Source organism: Oncorhynchus masou, chromosome 2, assembly GCF_036934945.1.
Source record: "Oncorhynchus masou masou isolate Uvic2021 chromosome 2, UVic_Omas_1.1, whole genome shotgun sequence".
NCBI classification, from domain to species: domain Eukaryota; kingdom Metazoa; phylum Chordata; class Actinopteri; order Salmoniformes; family Salmonidae; genus Oncorhynchus; species Oncorhynchus masou.
In genome coordinates, this window is record NC_088213.1 from 28,929,982 (window position 1) to 28,948,509 (window position 18,528).

General features: G+C 41.0%; 2 protein-coding genes across 2 annotated transcripts; one reads left to right on the forward strand and one right to left on the reverse strand.

Annotated features, from left to right (window-relative positions):
- The first annotated feature begins 17 nt into the window (after positions 1–17).
- Positions 18–6,754, forward strand: LOC135558327 (intestinal mucin-like protein). Its single transcript, XM_064992069.1, has 19 exons — positions 18–1,054; positions 1,175–1,380; positions 1,512–1,683; positions 1,804–2,051; positions 2,254–2,437; positions 2,596–2,779; positions 3,017–3,189; positions 3,298–3,367; positions 3,463–3,584; positions 3,782–3,813; positions 4,138–4,306; positions 4,470–4,574; positions 4,726–4,766; positions 4,974–5,096; positions 5,229–5,327; positions 5,421–5,549; positions 5,758–5,797; positions 5,999–6,122; positions 6,325–6,754. Exons 1-19 carry the CDS (start codon positions 58–60, stop codon positions 6,536–6,538), a joined length of 3,432 nt encoding a protein of 1,143 aa, XP_064848141.1. The 5' UTR covers positions 18–57; the 3' UTR covers positions 6,539–6,754.
- A 1,580-nt stretch (positions 6,755–8,334) lies between these two features.
- On the reverse strand, positions 8,335–18,201 carry LOC135558337 (toll-interacting protein). The gene is made up of 6 exons (XM_064992079.1): positions 18,015–18,201; positions 12,185–12,334; positions 11,874–12,056; positions 11,543–11,695; positions 11,364–11,451; positions 8,335–10,502 (listed from the first exon to the last, which is right to left on the reverse strand). The coding sequence occupies exons 1-6, from the start codon at positions 18,045–18,047 to the stop codon at positions 10,282–10,284; spliced, it is 828 nt and encodes a 275-aa protein (XP_064848151.1). The 5' UTR covers positions 18,048–18,201; the 3' UTR covers positions 8,335–10,281.
- Between the last annotated feature and the right edge of the window lie 327 nt (positions 18,202–18,528).

An 18,528-nucleotide genomic window follows, 5' to 3' on the forward strand; every position in this document is an offset into this window, starting at 1 on the left:
ACTGCGGAGGTAATTACACCTATCACAGGTGGAACAACAACAGTTGAAGAAACCACAATGGAGACAAGTCCATCTACATCCACAACGCCACCTAAAGAGGTCACTTCTGGCCCCACGACCACTTCCATCACTGTAATTGTTGAAACCTCTACCTCAACATCACAGCAAACAACAACAGGTGAAGACATAACAGGGCCAGTTGTCATTGGTTACAATCCCACGACGTCAACCACAACAGCTACAGAGGTAACTACACCGACCACGCGTGGAACTACAACAGTTGAAGAAACCAGAACGGAGACTATTGCATCGACATCCACAACGCCACCTAAAGAATTCACCTCTGGCCCAACAACCACTTCCACCACTGTAAATGTCGAAACCTCTACTTCAACATCACAGCCCACAACAACAGGTGAAGAAACAACAGGGCCAGTTGTCATTAGTTACAATCCCACGACTTCAACCACAACAACTACAGCGGTAACTACACCTACCACAGGTGGAACAACAACAGTTGAAGAAACCACAACGGAGACAAGTCAATCTACATCCACAACGTCATCTAAAGACGTCACCTCTGGCCCCACGACCACTTCCACCACTGTAAATGTCGAAACCTCTACTTCAACATCACAACCCACAATAACAGGTGAAGAAACAACAGGGCCAGTTGTTATTTCTTCCAATCCCATAACATCAACCACAACTACAAAGGCACCCATTACAACTACAGAGGTAATTACACCTACCACAGGTGTAACAACAACAGTTGAAGAAACCACAAAGGAGACAAGTCCATCTACATCCACAAAGCCACCTAAAGAAGTCACCACAGGCCCAATTACATATTCCACAACTGCTGAAGTTGTAAATTTGACATCACAGCCTTCAACAACAAGTACAGAAACAACAGAGCCAGTTGTCATCACAGGCCCATTAGAAACAACAAGAAATCCTTCAGCATCGCCACAAGTGATTATTACACCAACATCACAAGTAGTCACCACCAGCCAGTGTATGTGCTATGTTAATGGGACACAATATCTACCAGGTAACATGTTATAAATGTCATTTAGACAATCAAAATCAATTTCATTTCACTTATCATTTAATTTAATTTTCATTTGTAGTAAATGGAAATGTTATAACACTTGCCTTTCTTAACAATCAGGGAACCTAGTGTATAATGTGACTGATGGTTCAGGGTGGTGCTTCACCGCTTACTGCAAAGCAACGTGTCAAGTTGAAGTGGAATCAAATCCATGTCCTTCCTCTACACCACCCACTGTTTCACCCACAACGTCAGAAGAGACAATGACCACACCACCAACAACTCAATCCTCCCCAGACTGCACTAGCATTCAGCCACCAAGAAAGGTCATTTTAATAAGGTTTTTAATAATAAAATGGGTGAATGGGTATATTTGTCTTTGTGGTGTAATGCTTGTGTGTTCAACCCTGTGTGTGCATGTTTGAGTAATTGCTTTCCCTTATCAAATCAATGGCAGAATGGAGAGTCTTGGCAGCTGAATAGCTGTACCACAGCAATTTGCCAGGACGGCATTGTTGTCCATCTACCAGTAAAATGCAAGCCAGTGGAGCCACTACAGTGTGAGAATGGTCGTCCACCTGTCAAGGTCTATGATTCAACTGGATGCTGCTTTACATATGAATGTGAATGTAAGTGACAACATACAACCCAACAATCTGAGTGAAAATAAGACATTAATGATCATTAGTTTTCATTGTCCTGTGTCAATAGCTTAGATTATTATCAACTCATATTTTAACATGTTGCAGGTGTATGCAGTGGATGGGGTGGATCTCACTACATGACATTTGATGGAGTATATTACAATTTCCAGGAGAACTGCTCATACATCTTAGTGAAAGAAATCAACTTCAAATACAACCTTACCATTATTGTTGATAATCACTACTGTGGAAACGCCGACAGTGGATTCTGTCCTCAGTCCCTTATCATTCACTACAATTCCTATGAAGTGATTCTTACCCAGCAGAGATCTGGTGAAACAACAGAAAACGTGGTAACTATTTAAAGAATATCATTCCCATTGCTTGTATTTTTCTATGCTGCTGCAATTTTATGCTGCTGCATTATCATGCATTATTAAAATCCCATAACTTTAAATGAAAACCAATAACGGGGTTAATATTGTCATGTTACTACTTTCAAGATAACACATGACTCAACCATCTAAATGTGTATCCATTTTTGCACAAATGCAGGTATATGTCAACAGTAAACGAATCTACCCAGCTTACAGAATGGGTGACATTGCTCTAACAAGTACTGGTGTGGAGGTCGTGCTGGAGATCCCTGATCTTAAGGTTCAGGTGTCTTACAAGGGGTCATCATTTAGCATCAACCTTCCTTACTCCCTCTTCCAAAGCAGCACAGAGGGCCAGTGTGGTGAGTATTATAAAAGAGGGTCAATATACATTTCACAGTTTCAAACTTTCAGTAGATGCTCCTATCGAGACCACCCTATAGAAATTGCATACAACAAAAAACGATGGCCTGGCCTTGCTAACTAGGTTTTACACTATGCAATATCCCTATTTTTCAAGGTACCTGTGATAATTCCCAGAAGAATGACTGCCAGTCCCCTAATGGTCAGATACAGAGCTGCTCAGTCGCAGCTAGCCAGTGGCTAATTCCAAACCAGGACTGTCCAACTCCTCCAACAGCACCACCCGCAAGCACATCCCCTACCCCCTGCAAGACAGCCGTTTGTGAAATCATGAACAGCAAGTAAGGAACATATCAAACTAAGTTTGAGAAAGGGAACAAGCACACAACAGGAATGGCTAAATGATAATTCACTTCCTAATGTGTTTTATCAATTGTAATGTACATTTTCTGTCATGTTAATTTGCTTGTATTTGAAACTTGTTTCTATCATAATACAGGTACTGTTCCATTGGCATTTCTGGTTAAAGGTTGCACTCCATGCATCTCTCTAAATCACTATGTTCTTTTCTGTCGAAGGGTCTTTGAGGAATGCCATAAAGCGGTTTCTCCTGATGCCTTCGTTCAGGCCTGTAGATCAGATGTCTGCTACAATGCTAATTCTAGCTGCTCTAGTCTGGAGGCGTATGCATCTGAATGTGCAAATAAAGGGATCTGCATTGAATGGAGGAAGTTCACCCATGGAGAATGTGGTGAGCTGTGAATCCAAGCATAGTAGTTATGCCACAAATTCATAGGCAGCGACTTAAACATTTTTTTGCTGGTGTTTAGCATAACTGTGACCTATTTTTGTCCTGCAGAGCATACATGCCCAGCCACTAAGGTGTACATGCCATGTGGTCCAGCAGTTGAACCAACATGTAATACCAGGTAAGCTTTAGTCTGATTGGATGTCATATGAATTTCCTTCATATTCTTTTAAATAAATGATCTCCTGTATAATCCCAAACCTATTTTGTACGCAGATATAATGAGAAGTATTTGAACAACCAAACCCAAATGATCAATAAGACGAAGGAGGGTTGCTTCTGTCCATCTAAAACCGTCTTGTTCAGCACCTACTCTGATACTTGTGTGGTCTCCTGTGGTAAGAATGGGTTATGGGTCATTTTGCAGGTAGCTATCAATATAAGAATTAGACATTTCTGTACTTTTTAAAGTTGAATTCAGCATGAATCACGGTTTACTGGCTTTATTTGTAATGGAAGAGTTAAAAAATGTGGAGGTGTGAAGAACTTGACCCCAACTACAAACATTTTAAACACACCCGGTATTTATTTTCAGGCTGCACCGGACCTGATGGCAACCCCCAAATGGTAAGAATTTCCTCCATCTAAATATTCTCCAGATATTCATTCTCACATAGACATATCATGAGATGCATTTCACGTGAGTCAGGGAAACTCACATACTTAGGATGGATACTTTTCATTGATAGGTCTTGTCCTCTTTATTCCTTCCAAAGAACAGACCAGAAAATGTTTAATCTCTGAATAACCACTTCCAACCCATTCCTTCTCACCTTATGATGGTTCATATTAACTGCCATGGTTAAATCCAGTTCATTGCAGAACAACAACATTTGAGTTTGTCTTTTCTATCTATGTATTGACTTGACATTACCCTGTTTTTACATTAAGCCTGGTGATACATGGGAGAGTGGTTGCCAGCAGTGCACCTGTGACATGGACTCCATGATTGTCCAGTGCCAGCCTATCACCTGCCCCACACCAGCCACACCCATCTGCAATGAGACTGGTTACAGACTGGTGAACAAGACAGAAGGCTGCTGCCAGAAATATACATGTGGTGAGTGATGGAACAGACCCTTCAGTAAATCATTAGAAAGCCAACTCTTATTCATACAGTACTAGACCAAGATTATCTGAAGTGTTGTGTATGGTCATAGGGGTTATTTGACCCTCTATCGGCGTGTCTTTTAATCACTTCTCATTGGTTACCTCTGTAACAGAGTGTGATGCACTGCTTTGCCCCAAAGTCATGATGGACTGCCAGCCAGGGTGGGAGGCAATTATAAGCACATCCAACTCAAGCTGCTGTCCAGAGTATACCTGTGGTAAGACCCTTTGATTTTCTTCATCAGCGGTTTAGTTAGTTCATTGACTTTGTAATTCCCAGGTATCACTGGTTTGAATTACGTTTGTGTTAACTATGACATGAATCACTGGTATCACTGACTGGTTCCTTCTCAATGTGTGTCTGTTCAGTTCCTAAGGGTGTATGTGTCTACAATAACATTGAGTACCAGGTGAGAATAAATCATTTCAAATAATTAAATTCAACAAGCTTCTGAAAGACACCCACACACATAGCTTGAGATAAGCTGTATTGTGTTTACTGCCCTCATAATTGGATGCATTATACTATAGAACTGCTCCCTTTGCACTCTGACCCTCCTCTATTCAAACAGTCTGTTATTTTGGAGTACAACGTGTGTCTCTCTCTTTCACTCCAGCCTGGTGCTGAAGTTCCTAAAGGAACATGTGAGATTTGTATCTGCAGCTCAACCATGGATCCTAGCACCAAGCTCAACAACATTGTGTGCACAAATATCTCCTGCGACACTACATGTTCACAGGTAGTCATGTCTCTCTTAACAAACATGATACATGGATTTACGTATTTATAAGAAACTTGCAGTAGCCTACTCTGAAGGCTTATGAAGTAGGTTACCAATGATTTACTAATATACTCTCCACGCTCGTATTAGGGCTTCCAGTATCAGGCCATACCTGGTCAGTGTTGTGGGAAATGTGTACAGACAAGCTGTGTGGTTAATATGCCAGATAAGACCAAACACACTATTCAGGTGAGTACCACAAGAGTGTATGAGGATGCATAATCTGTCTGCATGATCTGAAACTCCATCATAATTCTTCATCATCTTCTCCTTGTGCGACAGGTGAACGAAACATGGTCACCACCTGGTGACAAATGTGTGATGTACACGTGTGACAAAAGTGATGACCAATATATACCAGTAGAGGTGAAGACTGTGTGCCCTGCATTCAGCCCAGAGATCTGTGTCCCAGTGAGTTTCTGTCCTATCTCACCTCCTTCTTGGGGACAATCAACACTGAAGTTACACTGTTTCCCATTCTCACTCAGAATGTTACTATGATTTGTAGCGCTCGTGGGTCATAGAGATTGATGTTTCAGTAACATTTAGAATGGAAGGGAGCTCAAATAATGTATACAATCTGCCGCTTATAAATCATCTCTCCTATTTTTCACTGCAGGGCACAGAAAAGACAGATGCAAATGGATGCTGCAAGACTTGTAAGTAACACGTCCAGCCAAATCATTCCTAATAACCACCTATCTACTGGTTAATAATAGCATGCTATGTCATCTAAATAAGACCAACAGGAAACATTGTGTGCCTACCTACTGGCCAAAAATGTATATGTCAGCTGTTTCTGCTTCATCTACTGTCATACTGTTTCAAACAATAACTCTTGATGCATCTTTCCTGGCCAGGCACAGAACGCAGGAATGTCTGTGAGATGAAGTACACCACCACTAGCATTGTCATCAGTGGCTGTGTGACCGCTGAGCCTGTGGAGATCAATTCCTGCTCAGGAAACTGTGGAACCTCTTCCATGTAAGTACCACGGATATTGATCGCAGCACTAGTCAATGTCATGCAGGCCCCAGTCAGTCATCACCTATTCACTGTCTAGTGTGCCCTTTATGAACTAGAAGCCAATTTGACTTACTTATTGTTCCTGTGCTCATCTTGTCCAGACAACCCAGGGAATTCAAGCCCTCTTTTCAACTTGTCTTGTGTTAATGTGAATGTGCAGGTACTCAGCAGAGGCGAACATCATGATGCACTACTGCTCCTGCTGCCAAGAGGCGACCACTAGCCAGAAAGAGGTGGAGCTGCTCTGCCCTGATGGGTCAAACGTCAAGCACTCCTACATCCACGTTGAGTCGTGCGGATGTCATGTCACAGACTGTGATGCAAAAACGACCGCCACCCCGGGGACGACGAGAAAGCGCAGAAGGAGGCGCTAAACGTCTAGGGAGACAACATGCACACTGATATAGGAATTATCCTCATGACATTGAATGTTTTACTCCAAATTTGTTTTCTTGTAACGTTTTACTTAAATCTGTCATGTCAGTGTATTTCCACAATCGGCAACACATACTATTATGTTCTTATACTTTCATTGTAGAATGAATGTATTTTCTATGATAAATGTAGTGGGTAATCTCTTTTCTCATTTGTAGTGATTAATAAACAACAGCAACATCATGTGCTTCTGCATGTTGCTTTGCTCTTTCAGCAATTCTCACAATCCTTCAAGCTATTCACAGTGACCACTATAACAGTAACATTGTGCTGTATGTACAGGTAACTGGCAAAATAACAGTAACAACATAAAGTGTCCTAATAGGGCGTTGGGCCAACAGGAGCTGCCAGAAGAGCTTCAATGCACCTTGGCATAGATTCTCAGTGTCTGAAACTCTACTGGAGGGATGCGACACCATTCTTCCAAGAGAAATTTCATAATGTGGTGTTTTGTTGATCGTGGTGGAAAACGCTGTCTCAGGCGCTGATTCAGAATCTCCCATAAGTGTTCAATTTGGTTGAGAACTAGTGACTGAGACGGCCATGGCATATGGTTTAAATAGTTTTTATGCTCATCAAACCATTCAGGGACCACTCGTGCCCTGTGGATGGCGGCATTGTCATTCACTCCCATCAGGATAGAAATTATTCATCAGAAATTAAAGGTGACCACTCAGAATGGTTTTGTATGTACAGTACTGGTGTTTATCTTGCCCTCTAGGGCAGTGGTATTCAAAGTCAGGGTTGCGACAGAACTGCAGTGCGGTCGCCAAAATGTCAACAAAAAAATAGGGTACCAACAATATACAAATGTTTTCGAGAAACGTACCAATAGGATACCAACGATATACAAACGTTTTCGAGAAAGATAATTTGAAAGATAACATTTTAAGATTTTTTTTTTCTTCTTCATTTTGATAAGAGATGAAAATGCAATGAATATAAGGTTATTTGTTGATGTAAAAATCTGGCTGAAAAAATTGGGGGTTTGCGCTGAAATAATGTGAATACCACTGCTCTATGGGTTGAGTGGTCATTAACCATGGCAGGAAAATGCACCACACACCATTACAAAGCCACCAGAACCCTCATTTACTGAAGTTTTTCTATTATTTTGGCAATTACTTGTAGCTAGCTACTAGTGACTTTTGAAAATATATTGACGCAACAAAACTTGCCAAGCAGTAAGTCACAAGATAGTAAAGGTATAATAAAATATGTAGCTAGAATAGGGTAGTGATGTTCTTGTATCATTGACAACATGGTGAGGTTTAAAGGGGCAATCTGCAGTTCAAACAGTCTCTGTCTCTATTGATGTACCATCCATGAGTACAAAATTATAGTTTAAGGGCCAGATTCAATCCAATCACGTTTTGTCCACTATATGCACATTTTAAAGGCAATGTTCCAGTGATCGCAGAGATGACATTAACGGTAAACGCAGCACATGTCGGCTCAATCGAAAATTACTTTTATATGTCAATAGCGCTGTAACACAGATCTTTCATAGTCCGGATTGAATGTTGGCCTTAATCATGTTTTGAGTCTATACAGTGTTTGTTAACAATTTCATTGTTTACAAAGATGTAAAACAAGCTTATATTTTGGGTTATGATGGGTTACGGCAGTTTTTAACTGATATTCTTCAAAATTCTATGGTATATTTCAATCATCAAGTCCAAAAATGGCATAGCAAACAAACCAGGATGAGATCTACACTACAAGACCAAACACGTGCAGATAAAACATTTATTTCCATAATGTGTCATGAGTAAAAGAAACAAGAGCAAATGTCAAATTGCAAACATAATTTGATGCAAAAAAAGTGTTGTACATTCAAACCAGATAAACTGCTGTAGCACGTAGCCTTGCCATTCCATTGCAACAGAATCAGAACAACCTTCCCAACATCCGCTAGAGTGCCTTCGAACATCCTTGTGCACATTGATCTATCTAAAAGGACTGTAAAAGTTAAATAAATGTTATGGTCTCTTTAGCTTAGGAAGGTACATTTACTTATGGACTACCACCAACAAACAAGTAGAATGGCTAAACGTTGGAAGTGTTAGGGATTATACAGATGTCTGGCTAAACATGACACAATCGTGTTCAAAATATGTCTATGAGAATGGGACATGTGGGAAAACAGAGAAGAAAACCTAATATTTAAAATGAAAGTGCTTGCTGTGTCTTCACGAAAGTGAACGGTAGAGGAATATGTTAAATCAAGAGGGGATAGAGCACTAAATCAAACACAAGTGCCCAGAATTGGGTCTTTTAAATTTAAACAAGTCTTTTTTACATACTGTATGACACTCATGGAGATGGCCTAAGCATAAAGAAATGTACTATATATTTTCTTTAATGAATCACACCAAAACAGAGGATCTTTCCTTGGAAAAATATATGCACATCTTTGAAGATTAAGCGAATACAAATATCAAATGAAAACCCCATGTTAAAATCAGACCTTTGGGGGGGACGGCAACATTCAATACCTCATGTCAATGAATCTTTACAAGTCTGCTCTTTATGTGTGAGCCTATATATGGTCGTGGTAGGACATGACAGTTTATCTGTAAGATAGTCATACCAACAATTTTCTGAATATCATGGTATTGGGCTGTGCACACAATTTTGTTTATTAAACCAGCAGGGATTTTCACAGCCTATAACGGTTTGAAATAAAAACCTGTGAATTCAGATAGGGTGAAGGGAAAGGATGATATCAATAATGTTTATTTCTTCACTGCATTCAATCATTTTGTATTACCATGTCATTATTTGATATTGGATTACCATGATATATTCTTCAACCATAGTTACCCACTCTTACTAAACAACTGACCAGTGATATTGAAACATTCGGAGGCATTTTTGGTTGGAGAAGTACAAAATCATATGGCATTATCCAGAGTAGAGTGGAATGGTGGCAAATGATCCTCAACATTTGAGAGGTTGATAGGCATTGGTTGTGTGGCTATGTGGGAATTTTCACTTGTCCTAAGTCATCGTGGTTTGTTATATTGTGATAAGTCCTCTTTCTGCTCTGAACCGCTGCATACCTAAATCTCTTGTCTTCATAATTTATCGTATTTTGAATATATATATAACTATATTTATACAGATTGATTGATATATATCAAGCAATCTATCTCAATCAAATACAGATCGGCTCAGGACAGTACTGGTCAATAGACATATACAGAGAAGACAGGTTAGGGAGCTCTCAACAATGTCTCACAACAACTACTTTCATAAAGACCTAAAGCTTCTGCAGGATCAATTCCTTTCTTTATCCCACATACAGTAGCACTGCATCAACATCAATTGTACATAACCCATTCTGAGTGAAGTGGAATGTAACATTGAGAAGCCAACCAGCCATCACAGCACTTATCAATAGGTAAACCAATTTGTCCCAATCCCAGATGTGGACTGGGAACAAAGCTATACATTGTTTCATAATACAGATGATAATGTATACAGATGTACAAATGTGTGACACCTCAGATATGGACATCTGCTTATGGTAAAAAAAACAACAGTTGGATTTTATTTAGTGTGAGTGACAGTTGAGAGCTCGCAGGCCTGGGTGCATATTTACAGACTGTGCAGGGTGCTGTTGCTGTGAATGGGCAATGTTCTGGCAGCCACAGTGGCTCTATTTGTGGCTCCACTGTTACAGCTCTTCTGTCATCTGGAGCAGAGAGTTGATGGCGGCATCCTTGTTACCTTGCTGGGCCTCAATTACAGTGCGGATCACTTCCCTGTCCAGATTGGGGAACATGTCCTGCAGTGCCTTAAGATCCTCCTCGCTACAGGGAGCCTCTTGTGGGGCGACTGTGGGTGCTGCAGGCATACCCATGGGCACCATTCCCTGGTTGTATACAGTGGGCACTCCTGAGAAGAGCAAACCAGAGAGAAATGGGTAAGAAACAATCTCCTAATATTAATGTAGAATTTAAACAGGTCAACAGTTCTTAAGGGCAACACACACTAATAAACATCTCCCGTGCACAGTAAGTAGATCACCTGCTGGGTGCCGATGAGCAGTGGCGATTCAACATGCACAATAGTCAGAAAAATTAACAGAAAATGACAATGTTCTGTGGTCAGTCAGAGGCGTGGTCTATTTCGTCCTTTAGTTTCACTTACATAAGGCAAGCTATGACCACTTCCATTTGGAATGTAGACTGGTAATCAAAATAGAATTGGGCCTTAGATGGCTGCAGTGTCTCTGTCTAAGATTGCCAACTGTTGAAGACTGACATGAGCCCATTTTAATCTGTTTATAATTGTATAATTAGCCTAGCATTAGTAATTATTATGTTATGGGTTAGATGGAAAGATCTATGTGCATTGTATTTGGGAAGAGGGAAAGGGGGCCTGTCTCTGAGGGCAAGAATGATTCCATAAGGGTGGAATAGAGCTGATGGAGTTCGAGCTGATAGATCATAATTACTGTTCTATAACACTGTCTTGTATCTTTACTGTTTTATATACTCCGAATATGAATATACAGTTTTTATATATTCTTGGAGATCAAAAGTAGTGTTAGATTTAGGCTCTTTGTGTATGAGGAGTGTAATTATCTAGTGGATTGCAGTAGCCTGTAGTCGTGTTATGACCGGTATGTGTGCTTTTGCAGCTGCAACACCCAGTGTGGTGAATTAATCTAGCTTGAGTTTTCTTGGAGTCTGTTTGGATTATTGTATCAAAAATTCAACCTAAAACACTACATCACAGTATGATTCTACTCACCTGCAATGGGTACATATCCTACCCCCTGCTGATAGACTGTGGGCATGAGGACAACGGGTGGAGACATATGCATACCTGCTGGCATGTTCTGGAAGCATGAGAGCCAAGAGGAATATCAATCAATCACTTTCAAACTGTCCTACAATGACAATGTGAGCATGTGTGTTTTATGAACTCACAGCATAAGACATGACCAGGTTGATCATGCCCTCCTTGTCGTCGCCTTGTCTGCCACTGAGGCTGTACCACTCATCAACCACACTGCCCTCTCTCAGGCCTTCCGGGATGGTGACATGTGTCCATGCAATTCTGTCATCCATGGAGAATGCCCTCTGGAAAAGTGACCAGCACAAACACCTCAAATCAGTAACTTGTCCCTAAAATCAAGGATGATCATCAAGAAGAAACACTCAAAGTAGATTGCTATCAATAACTCCAGACAGGACTAGTTATTGAGCCAATAAGTTACGATCTTCCGCACCCACCGCCCCCTAATTCCTTCTTTCTCACCTCATCAAAGATCTCCAGGTAGAAGGAGTCTACTCCAGGTGGGACAGTGCACTGGATAACTTTGTTCCATCGTGGATTCTTGGCACCATTATGGGCTGTGGGTGTTTCATAAACAGCATACCCTAGTCGGACCCTGCAGTAAGGGTCCATGCGTGTCATACCATAGTTTTTAGCTAGCTTGGCCTGGAGAAAAGAGGGACATAACAGGGATTCACAGGAAAACATTCCCACTGCATTAATAACCTTGTGTTCCATAAAAGGTCTTGACTATAGGGAAAGACCAAGCAGATGCACAGTTAAAAACGCCTTACCTGCACTACAGTGATGCTAAGCCGTCCTACAGTGCCCAGGGATCCCCCATACTGCAACTGCTGCGCTGCTTGGGCATCCAACTGAACTTGTTGCTGCTGCTGGGTGGGAGTAATACGCAGGAAGTCTTGAGGCAACTCCCCAATGTATACCTAAAAAGACAAAACGAGCAGAGGAATTGTAAGAGTGAGGACAGGTAAACCACACTAGAGGAAGAAATGGATCACAATATGCAGCGATTTCACGGACACACCATTGATATGGTGTTAATGGACGCTAGACCTAGACAGGTTAATGGACGATATGTGAGAATTCTACAAAGAACAGGAGTAAACAAATCTACTTTCACTAAATGTCAATAATGTGGTCGTCAAAATACATGAATCATTTGAAAACATTAATGTGGCAGTTGTTAACAATGTCTAAAAATCCCAATACTGTATGTTATGATATTTATGAGCCGAAATCTAAAGCAAGTGCCATGCTAAGAATTCTGTGGGGCAGCCCTTTTGTGAAACCCACAAAATCAGCGTGTTCATATTTGCTCTTGGCGTAAGTATTCCTCAACCTACCAGAGTAAGATCATTGTGACATTGTATTGCTAAGAAGTATTGGAAAGTCCTGAGGGTGTTTCATGTGTATTGGACATCCTTGGACTGAAATATAAGGTAAAACTATATTATATTTTGGGTCTATCATTACATGTTTTCCTCAGATACACGAAAAAAACATAACAGGTTACAAAGTAGAGCGTCATAGCCAGTGTTGGCAACTATTTTTCAGTGAGATTAACTATCGGCTATCTTGATTTGTCGCTCGTTGACATTTTGCCTTGCGGCACAGCTGCGGTCCCTGACGAAGCATTTTCGCCCCCTCTCCCGGCGCAAACCCCCTCCCCTTGTGCCACTGATGTGACTTCTGTTGCAGACAGCTTCTCCCACTCTTGTTTTCGGTAGAATTGATTGGGAAAAGATGCTAAATGCTATCAAAACTATAGAGACCCGGGCGGCAGGTAGCATAGTGGTTAGAGTGTTGGACTTGCATCCGAAATCGAATCCCCGAGCTGACAAGGTAAAAATCTGTCGTTCTGCCCCTAAACAAGGGAGTTAACCCACTGTTCCTAGGCTGTCATTGAAAATAACAATTTGTTCTTAACTGACTTGCCGAGATAAATAAAAGGTCAAATTAAAAAAAGTCAAAACTCTGCAAAAGGTAGCCTGAAAAGTAGCTGAATTTGTCGCTAGAACATTTTACCAATAAGTCACTGGATGGGTTTGAAAACTTGCTAAATATAGCGACAAAGTCACCAAATTGTCAACATTATATCATAGCTACAATTTAATGTATGGGTTGTCAGGGATTGTTCCAAATTCTTGTTCCCCCACCCCCATTTCCATGATGAGTGCTAGCTTGCTTAGATGTATGGGAGTCCTTGACACTGTTCCCTGAGGCAACTGGGGCGAGAGGCAGCACTATGCTACTAGCGATTTTTGTGATTAATGGTTTTATTCTTTCAAGTAAAACTACAAGAATTCAGTGGCGACAGGCCTACAACCGATAAAAACATAGCTAAGTGAATTGAAAATGTGTCCCATCTATCTTTCTGTGCAGCTGGCAAGCAGGCAGCTCACTGTCTCTTCTGAGTCTAGGCTAATCATTGGTTGGAAATGGTGCAGTTTATCCTCCCTTCGCCAGAGAAAATTATCTAAAACCAAAAAATAACATTACAATGTAACCCAACTCAAGCGTAGGCCTACCTTAGAAGTAAGCTATGTTATTAGACTAATAGATGTCTGTGTAACAGTTCAGACTTAGGCTAACACAGGCACTCACTACTCACTCTGTGTGACGTGGTGTGTATGTGTTGGTGGGGGCTGTGTGAAGATTCTGAGAAATGTGTGTGTGGTGCTGTTTGAGTGTGTGGGGATGCTGTGTGTGGGGGATATGCAGAGTGTGTATGCAGGTGGCACAGGGTTGGGCCTAATATTTGGCACTCTAGGCCTCTTCAGTTGGACAACTAAATCCAACATAACTGTGATATAAACCGCCGAACAGTTGCTAATTGGTAAATACTAAATAGCAAGCCTGCTTTTTGTATTAATCCCAATTACATGTGTACACACACACACACCAGGGGTGTCAAGAGTACACACGCATGGGCTCCACCTTACACAGAACCCAAACCAGCTGCGTGCGTGCGCCATCGTGCACAATAATGCATATTTATTTTGTCCCCCCACACCAAACGTGATCACGACACGCAGGTTAAAATATCAAAACAAACTCTGAACCAATTACATTAATTTGAGGACAGGTCGAAAAGCATTAAACATTTATGGCAATTTAGCTAGCACTTGCTAGCTAATTTGTCCTATTTAGCTAGCTTGCTGTTGCTAGCTAATTTGTCCTGGGATATAAACATTGAGTTGTTATTTTACCTGAAATGCACAAGGTCCTCTACTCCGACAATTAATCCACACATAAAACGGTCAACCGAATCATTTCTAGTCCCTCCTCCTTCCAGGCCTTTTTTTCTATGAACGTTATATTGCGATTGGCAACTTTCATAAATTAGGTGCTTTACCGCCACCGACCTCGTTTGTCTTTCAGTCACCCACGTGGGTATAACCAATGAGGAGATGGCATGTGGGTACCTGCTTCTATAAACCAATGAGATGGGAGAGGCAGGACTTGCAGCGCGATCTGCGTCACAAATAGAAAGAACTTCTATTTTAGCCCTTGGCAAAGCAGACGCTCGTTTGACGCACGCGAGCAGTGTGGGTGCAATAATTGAATAATATGGATTTCTACATTTATTTTGCAATGCTCGCACACGCGATGCGAGCGGTGTTGTCAGGGTATTACTCCTCAGTGTAAACTCCCAGTTCTGCATAAAACATCAATATATGTTAACAATGACCACCTTATGGTCTTAACTTGTTGTATTTTGTGTTTTCAGTCAATTAGCATATTAAGTATCACATTTTTATAAATTGTACAAAAAGTTGTTCTACTTTCATAAATTCTTACAAACGCTGTTTTGCATTAAACATTAAGATTTGTTAATATGACAATCCCTACTTTAAATGATAGGGATTTATTTACTGTAATTGTGTTTTCCTACGAACTAATTTGTGTATTTAGTGCCACATTTGCATAATATGGCTTTTTAATTTCATACATTACATTTTATTTGAAAATGTCATAACAATATGACCACCCTATCTTCAGTTATTGGACAAAAAGTGTCAGGTGATTTGGTCAGGGTTTAATCAGTCTGGGAAACCAGTCCAACATCATCAGATCTTGCTCATCTCTGCCTCTCCATCACTGCCCTATAGAAGGAGTTCAGTAAAATGTTGCTTCATACCTCCTGCCTAGGCTTCAGCTCAAATGGCTAACAGAGGACACTGGTTTAGCTGTGTCCTGATAAACTCAAGCAAGTTTAAATCTGGGCGAGTAACGTTAGCTAAACTGGCCATATAGACGCAAGCTACAGCCATTTGCCTCACATGCTGACCACTCCACTCGCGTCGCGTGCATTGTAAAATAAAATGTCCAAATACATGTTATTCAATCATTGCACACACACTGCTAGCGAGCGTCTGCGTAGCCAGACGCTAAAGAGAACTTGGTTCTATTTGTGACGTATAATGCGCTGTAAGTCCCGCCTCTCCCATCTCCTCATTGGTTTTTAGGAGCATATACCCACGTGGGTGATTGAAAGATGAACTGAGGTCCACACTTAAGTCGGTAGTGGCAATGCACCTTAGTTGGTTGCCAACCGCCATATGAAGTCAGAAGAAGCAGCCTGAAGGAGGAGAGATTACTAGAAAAACTTGTACCCTTTTATCTGTGGATTAGAGGAACTTGTGCATTTCAGGTAAAATAACAACCCAATGTTTATATCCCAGGTCAAATTAGCTAGCAATAGCAAGCTGAATTGCCATAAATGTGTAATGCTTTTCGACCTGTCCCCAAATTAATATAGTTGGTTCAGAGTTGGTTTTGATATTTCAATCTGCATGTCCTGATCGTGTCTGGGGAGGGGGGACAAAATCAACTCCTGTGAATACAGTAGTTAGCTAGATGGAAGATGGCAGAAACTGAGGTTTTGTTTGAAACTGCTAGTGAGTCGAGTGAAACTAATAGTACAGAAAGTGAGAATGAGTGGGTTACAGTGGCGAAGAAAAAGAGAAACAAGAGAAGTAAAGCTATGTTGGAAAATAGGAAACCACTAGACTCATTTTTGGTCCGAATCAGGGTTTTGGATCAGTTTTGGATCATTGCTACTTGGGAAATCCATTTAACATCTCCAGGAAAATATGGAATGTGTTGGAAGAAAGTATGGAGTCTGTGAGTCACAATAACTGGTCTTGTTTAGATTTGTTTGTGTCTGCGGAGCAGAAGAAGCGTGTGTTAGAAGCGTGTGTTAAGAGTCAAAAAGATATCGGAGTGGAATGTATCCTGCATGGATTTCTGTAGCAGGATGCCTATCAAGGGGATTATTTCTGGTGTGGCGCAAGAAATAAGGGCAGAGGATATAACTGAAGACTTTGATGGAGTGGTTGGTGCACATCGATTGCCCTGTATGGTGGACGGAGAAAAGAAGTTAACTTCATCAATGCTACTCTTCTTTGATAAAGAATCTCTCCCTAGATACCCTGTATGAGCTTTTGTGCACAAGCCCCTTCAGTGTCATAAATGTAAAAGATTTGGTCTTGTGTCAAGTGTGTGCAGAAGGGTAGAATATCGTATGCCAGATGAAGGGAAATGCTGCAACTCTGGAGGTGAACATGCGCCTGAATTCTTGGAGTGCCCTGTTAGGGTGAAGGAGAATGAGGTGGAAAGGAGAATGAGGTGGAAAGGGTAAAGAGTGTCCATCGTGTCTCCTATCTGGAGGTGGTGAGAAAATTGGAAGGAACAAGTGGCGGGAGGAAGAAGCAATGGTAGAGCCACCACGACCAGTGAAGGTTTCTCATCAACCGATAGTGAAATGCTACATGTTAAAAAGGTGGACTTTGTATTATTTATTGCAATGGTCATAAACTGTACAGCACAAGCGGAGAAGACATCTAAAAAAAATTGGAATCATTGTGAATGCTGCTGAACGTTTGTCTTCGTGATTTCACAGCCATGCAAGAAATCCTGTCAGTGTATGTAGCCCCATCACAGGGGTGTAGTTTTGAGTGGACTGTAATTGCAGAAGTATGATGTTTTTTTTTTAGTTGACGTGTTTTATTTTGTATGTCGTTTTCTCCCTTTCCCGGAATGTTTTGTTATTTTCTTATTCAATACCCCGTCCAGCTGGAGGCGGTAATGGACCATTAACATTGGAGACCAATCGCCGTTAAACCCCATCGAAGAAGTAGTTAGCTAGATAACTGGCTAGTTGACTTTAGATTTAACCAGTAAGTAGCTCATTTTCATAGCTAGTTAGCCGAATGCTAACTATGCCTTTGTGGTTATTGCTCCTGGCAAGCTCTAGCTAAGGAGCGCAAGCTAGTTATATGGCTATATCCAGAGAGACTTGGCAAACTTTAGGCTTCTAAATTAGCTGGCTGTCGTAAAAACGACCCAGCAAGCTAGCCTGAAGTTAGTAAACTACTGTAGCTAGCTAACTTTTGTTAAATTAACTAACGTTACGGTGTTGTTTGCATTAAAACGTTGCAGCTAGCTACAGCTAATCTGGCCAATTTGGGTTAGAATGAAAACGAGTGATTGATTATTGAAGCTAACGTTAGCTAAAATGGTGTTTATCCGTGTTCGTTAGCTAGTGTAACATTAGCTCGCTTCTATAGCTTGTTATCTAACATGAATTGTTATATTTACCTGTCCTCGTTGGGTGCTAATGGTAGTACTCATTCCGTTTTGAAGTGTGTCAGTTTCACAAATAACGAAAGTCTACTGCAACCGTATACAGTTAGAAAGAAGAGGGGAAATATTACTCGCAAAAAAGTAAACAACTCAAGCTCGCCAGTTATCCAATCGTGTCAAGCCAAGAATCCTTATCCGGGCAGGTTTGATAATCAGCTGACTTGACTTCTTTCCGCTTCTGATGGGTGCGTTGCAGGACATCGGTAAGCGTGAAGTCGCATTTCAAGTCTGATTTGGGCGAGAGAAACATAGTGCCTCTCAATTGTCCATAATAGTCAATAGCTTTTCTCCTTAATTTTCACAAAATAATAGGACAGCCAGAATTTGCTTTAACCTGTCTTATTTCTTTACCAACATGTGCATAGAGGAAAAGCAGATGACGACAGGAAGGCATAGGCTATGCACTCATGGTCTCGAGTTCATCCATCAAATCTGTTATGTTCCTCCAATTAGATTGAAGCGAGTTGTG

Excerpts from the sequence above, each read along its gene's own strand:
- LOC135558327 (XM_064992069.1), top strand. The coding sequence starts at position 58 with ATGGAGACAAGTCCATCTACATCCACAACGCCACCTAAAGAGGTCACT. Across the intron at positions 1,055-1,174 it reads TGGGACACAATATCTACCAG|GGAACCTAGTGTATAATGTG; the intron begins GTAACATGTTAT and ends CTTAACAATCAG. Across the intron at positions 3,190-3,297 it reads GTTCACCCATGGAGAATGTG|AGCATACATGCCCAGCCACT; the intron begins GTGAGCTGTGAA and ends TTTGTCCTGCAG.
- LOC135558337 (XM_064992079.1), bottom strand. The coding sequence starts at position 18,047 with ATGAGTACTACCATTAGCACCCAACGAGGACAG. Across the intron at positions 11,452-11,542 it reads ACCTGGTCATGTCTTATGCT|AACATGCCAGCAGGTATGCA; the intron begins GTGAGTTCATAA and ends TCATGCTTCCAG. Across the intron at positions 10,503-11,363 it reads AGGATATGTACCCATTGCAG|GAGTGCCCACTGTATACAAC; the intron begins GTGAGTAGAATC and ends TGCTCTTCTCAG.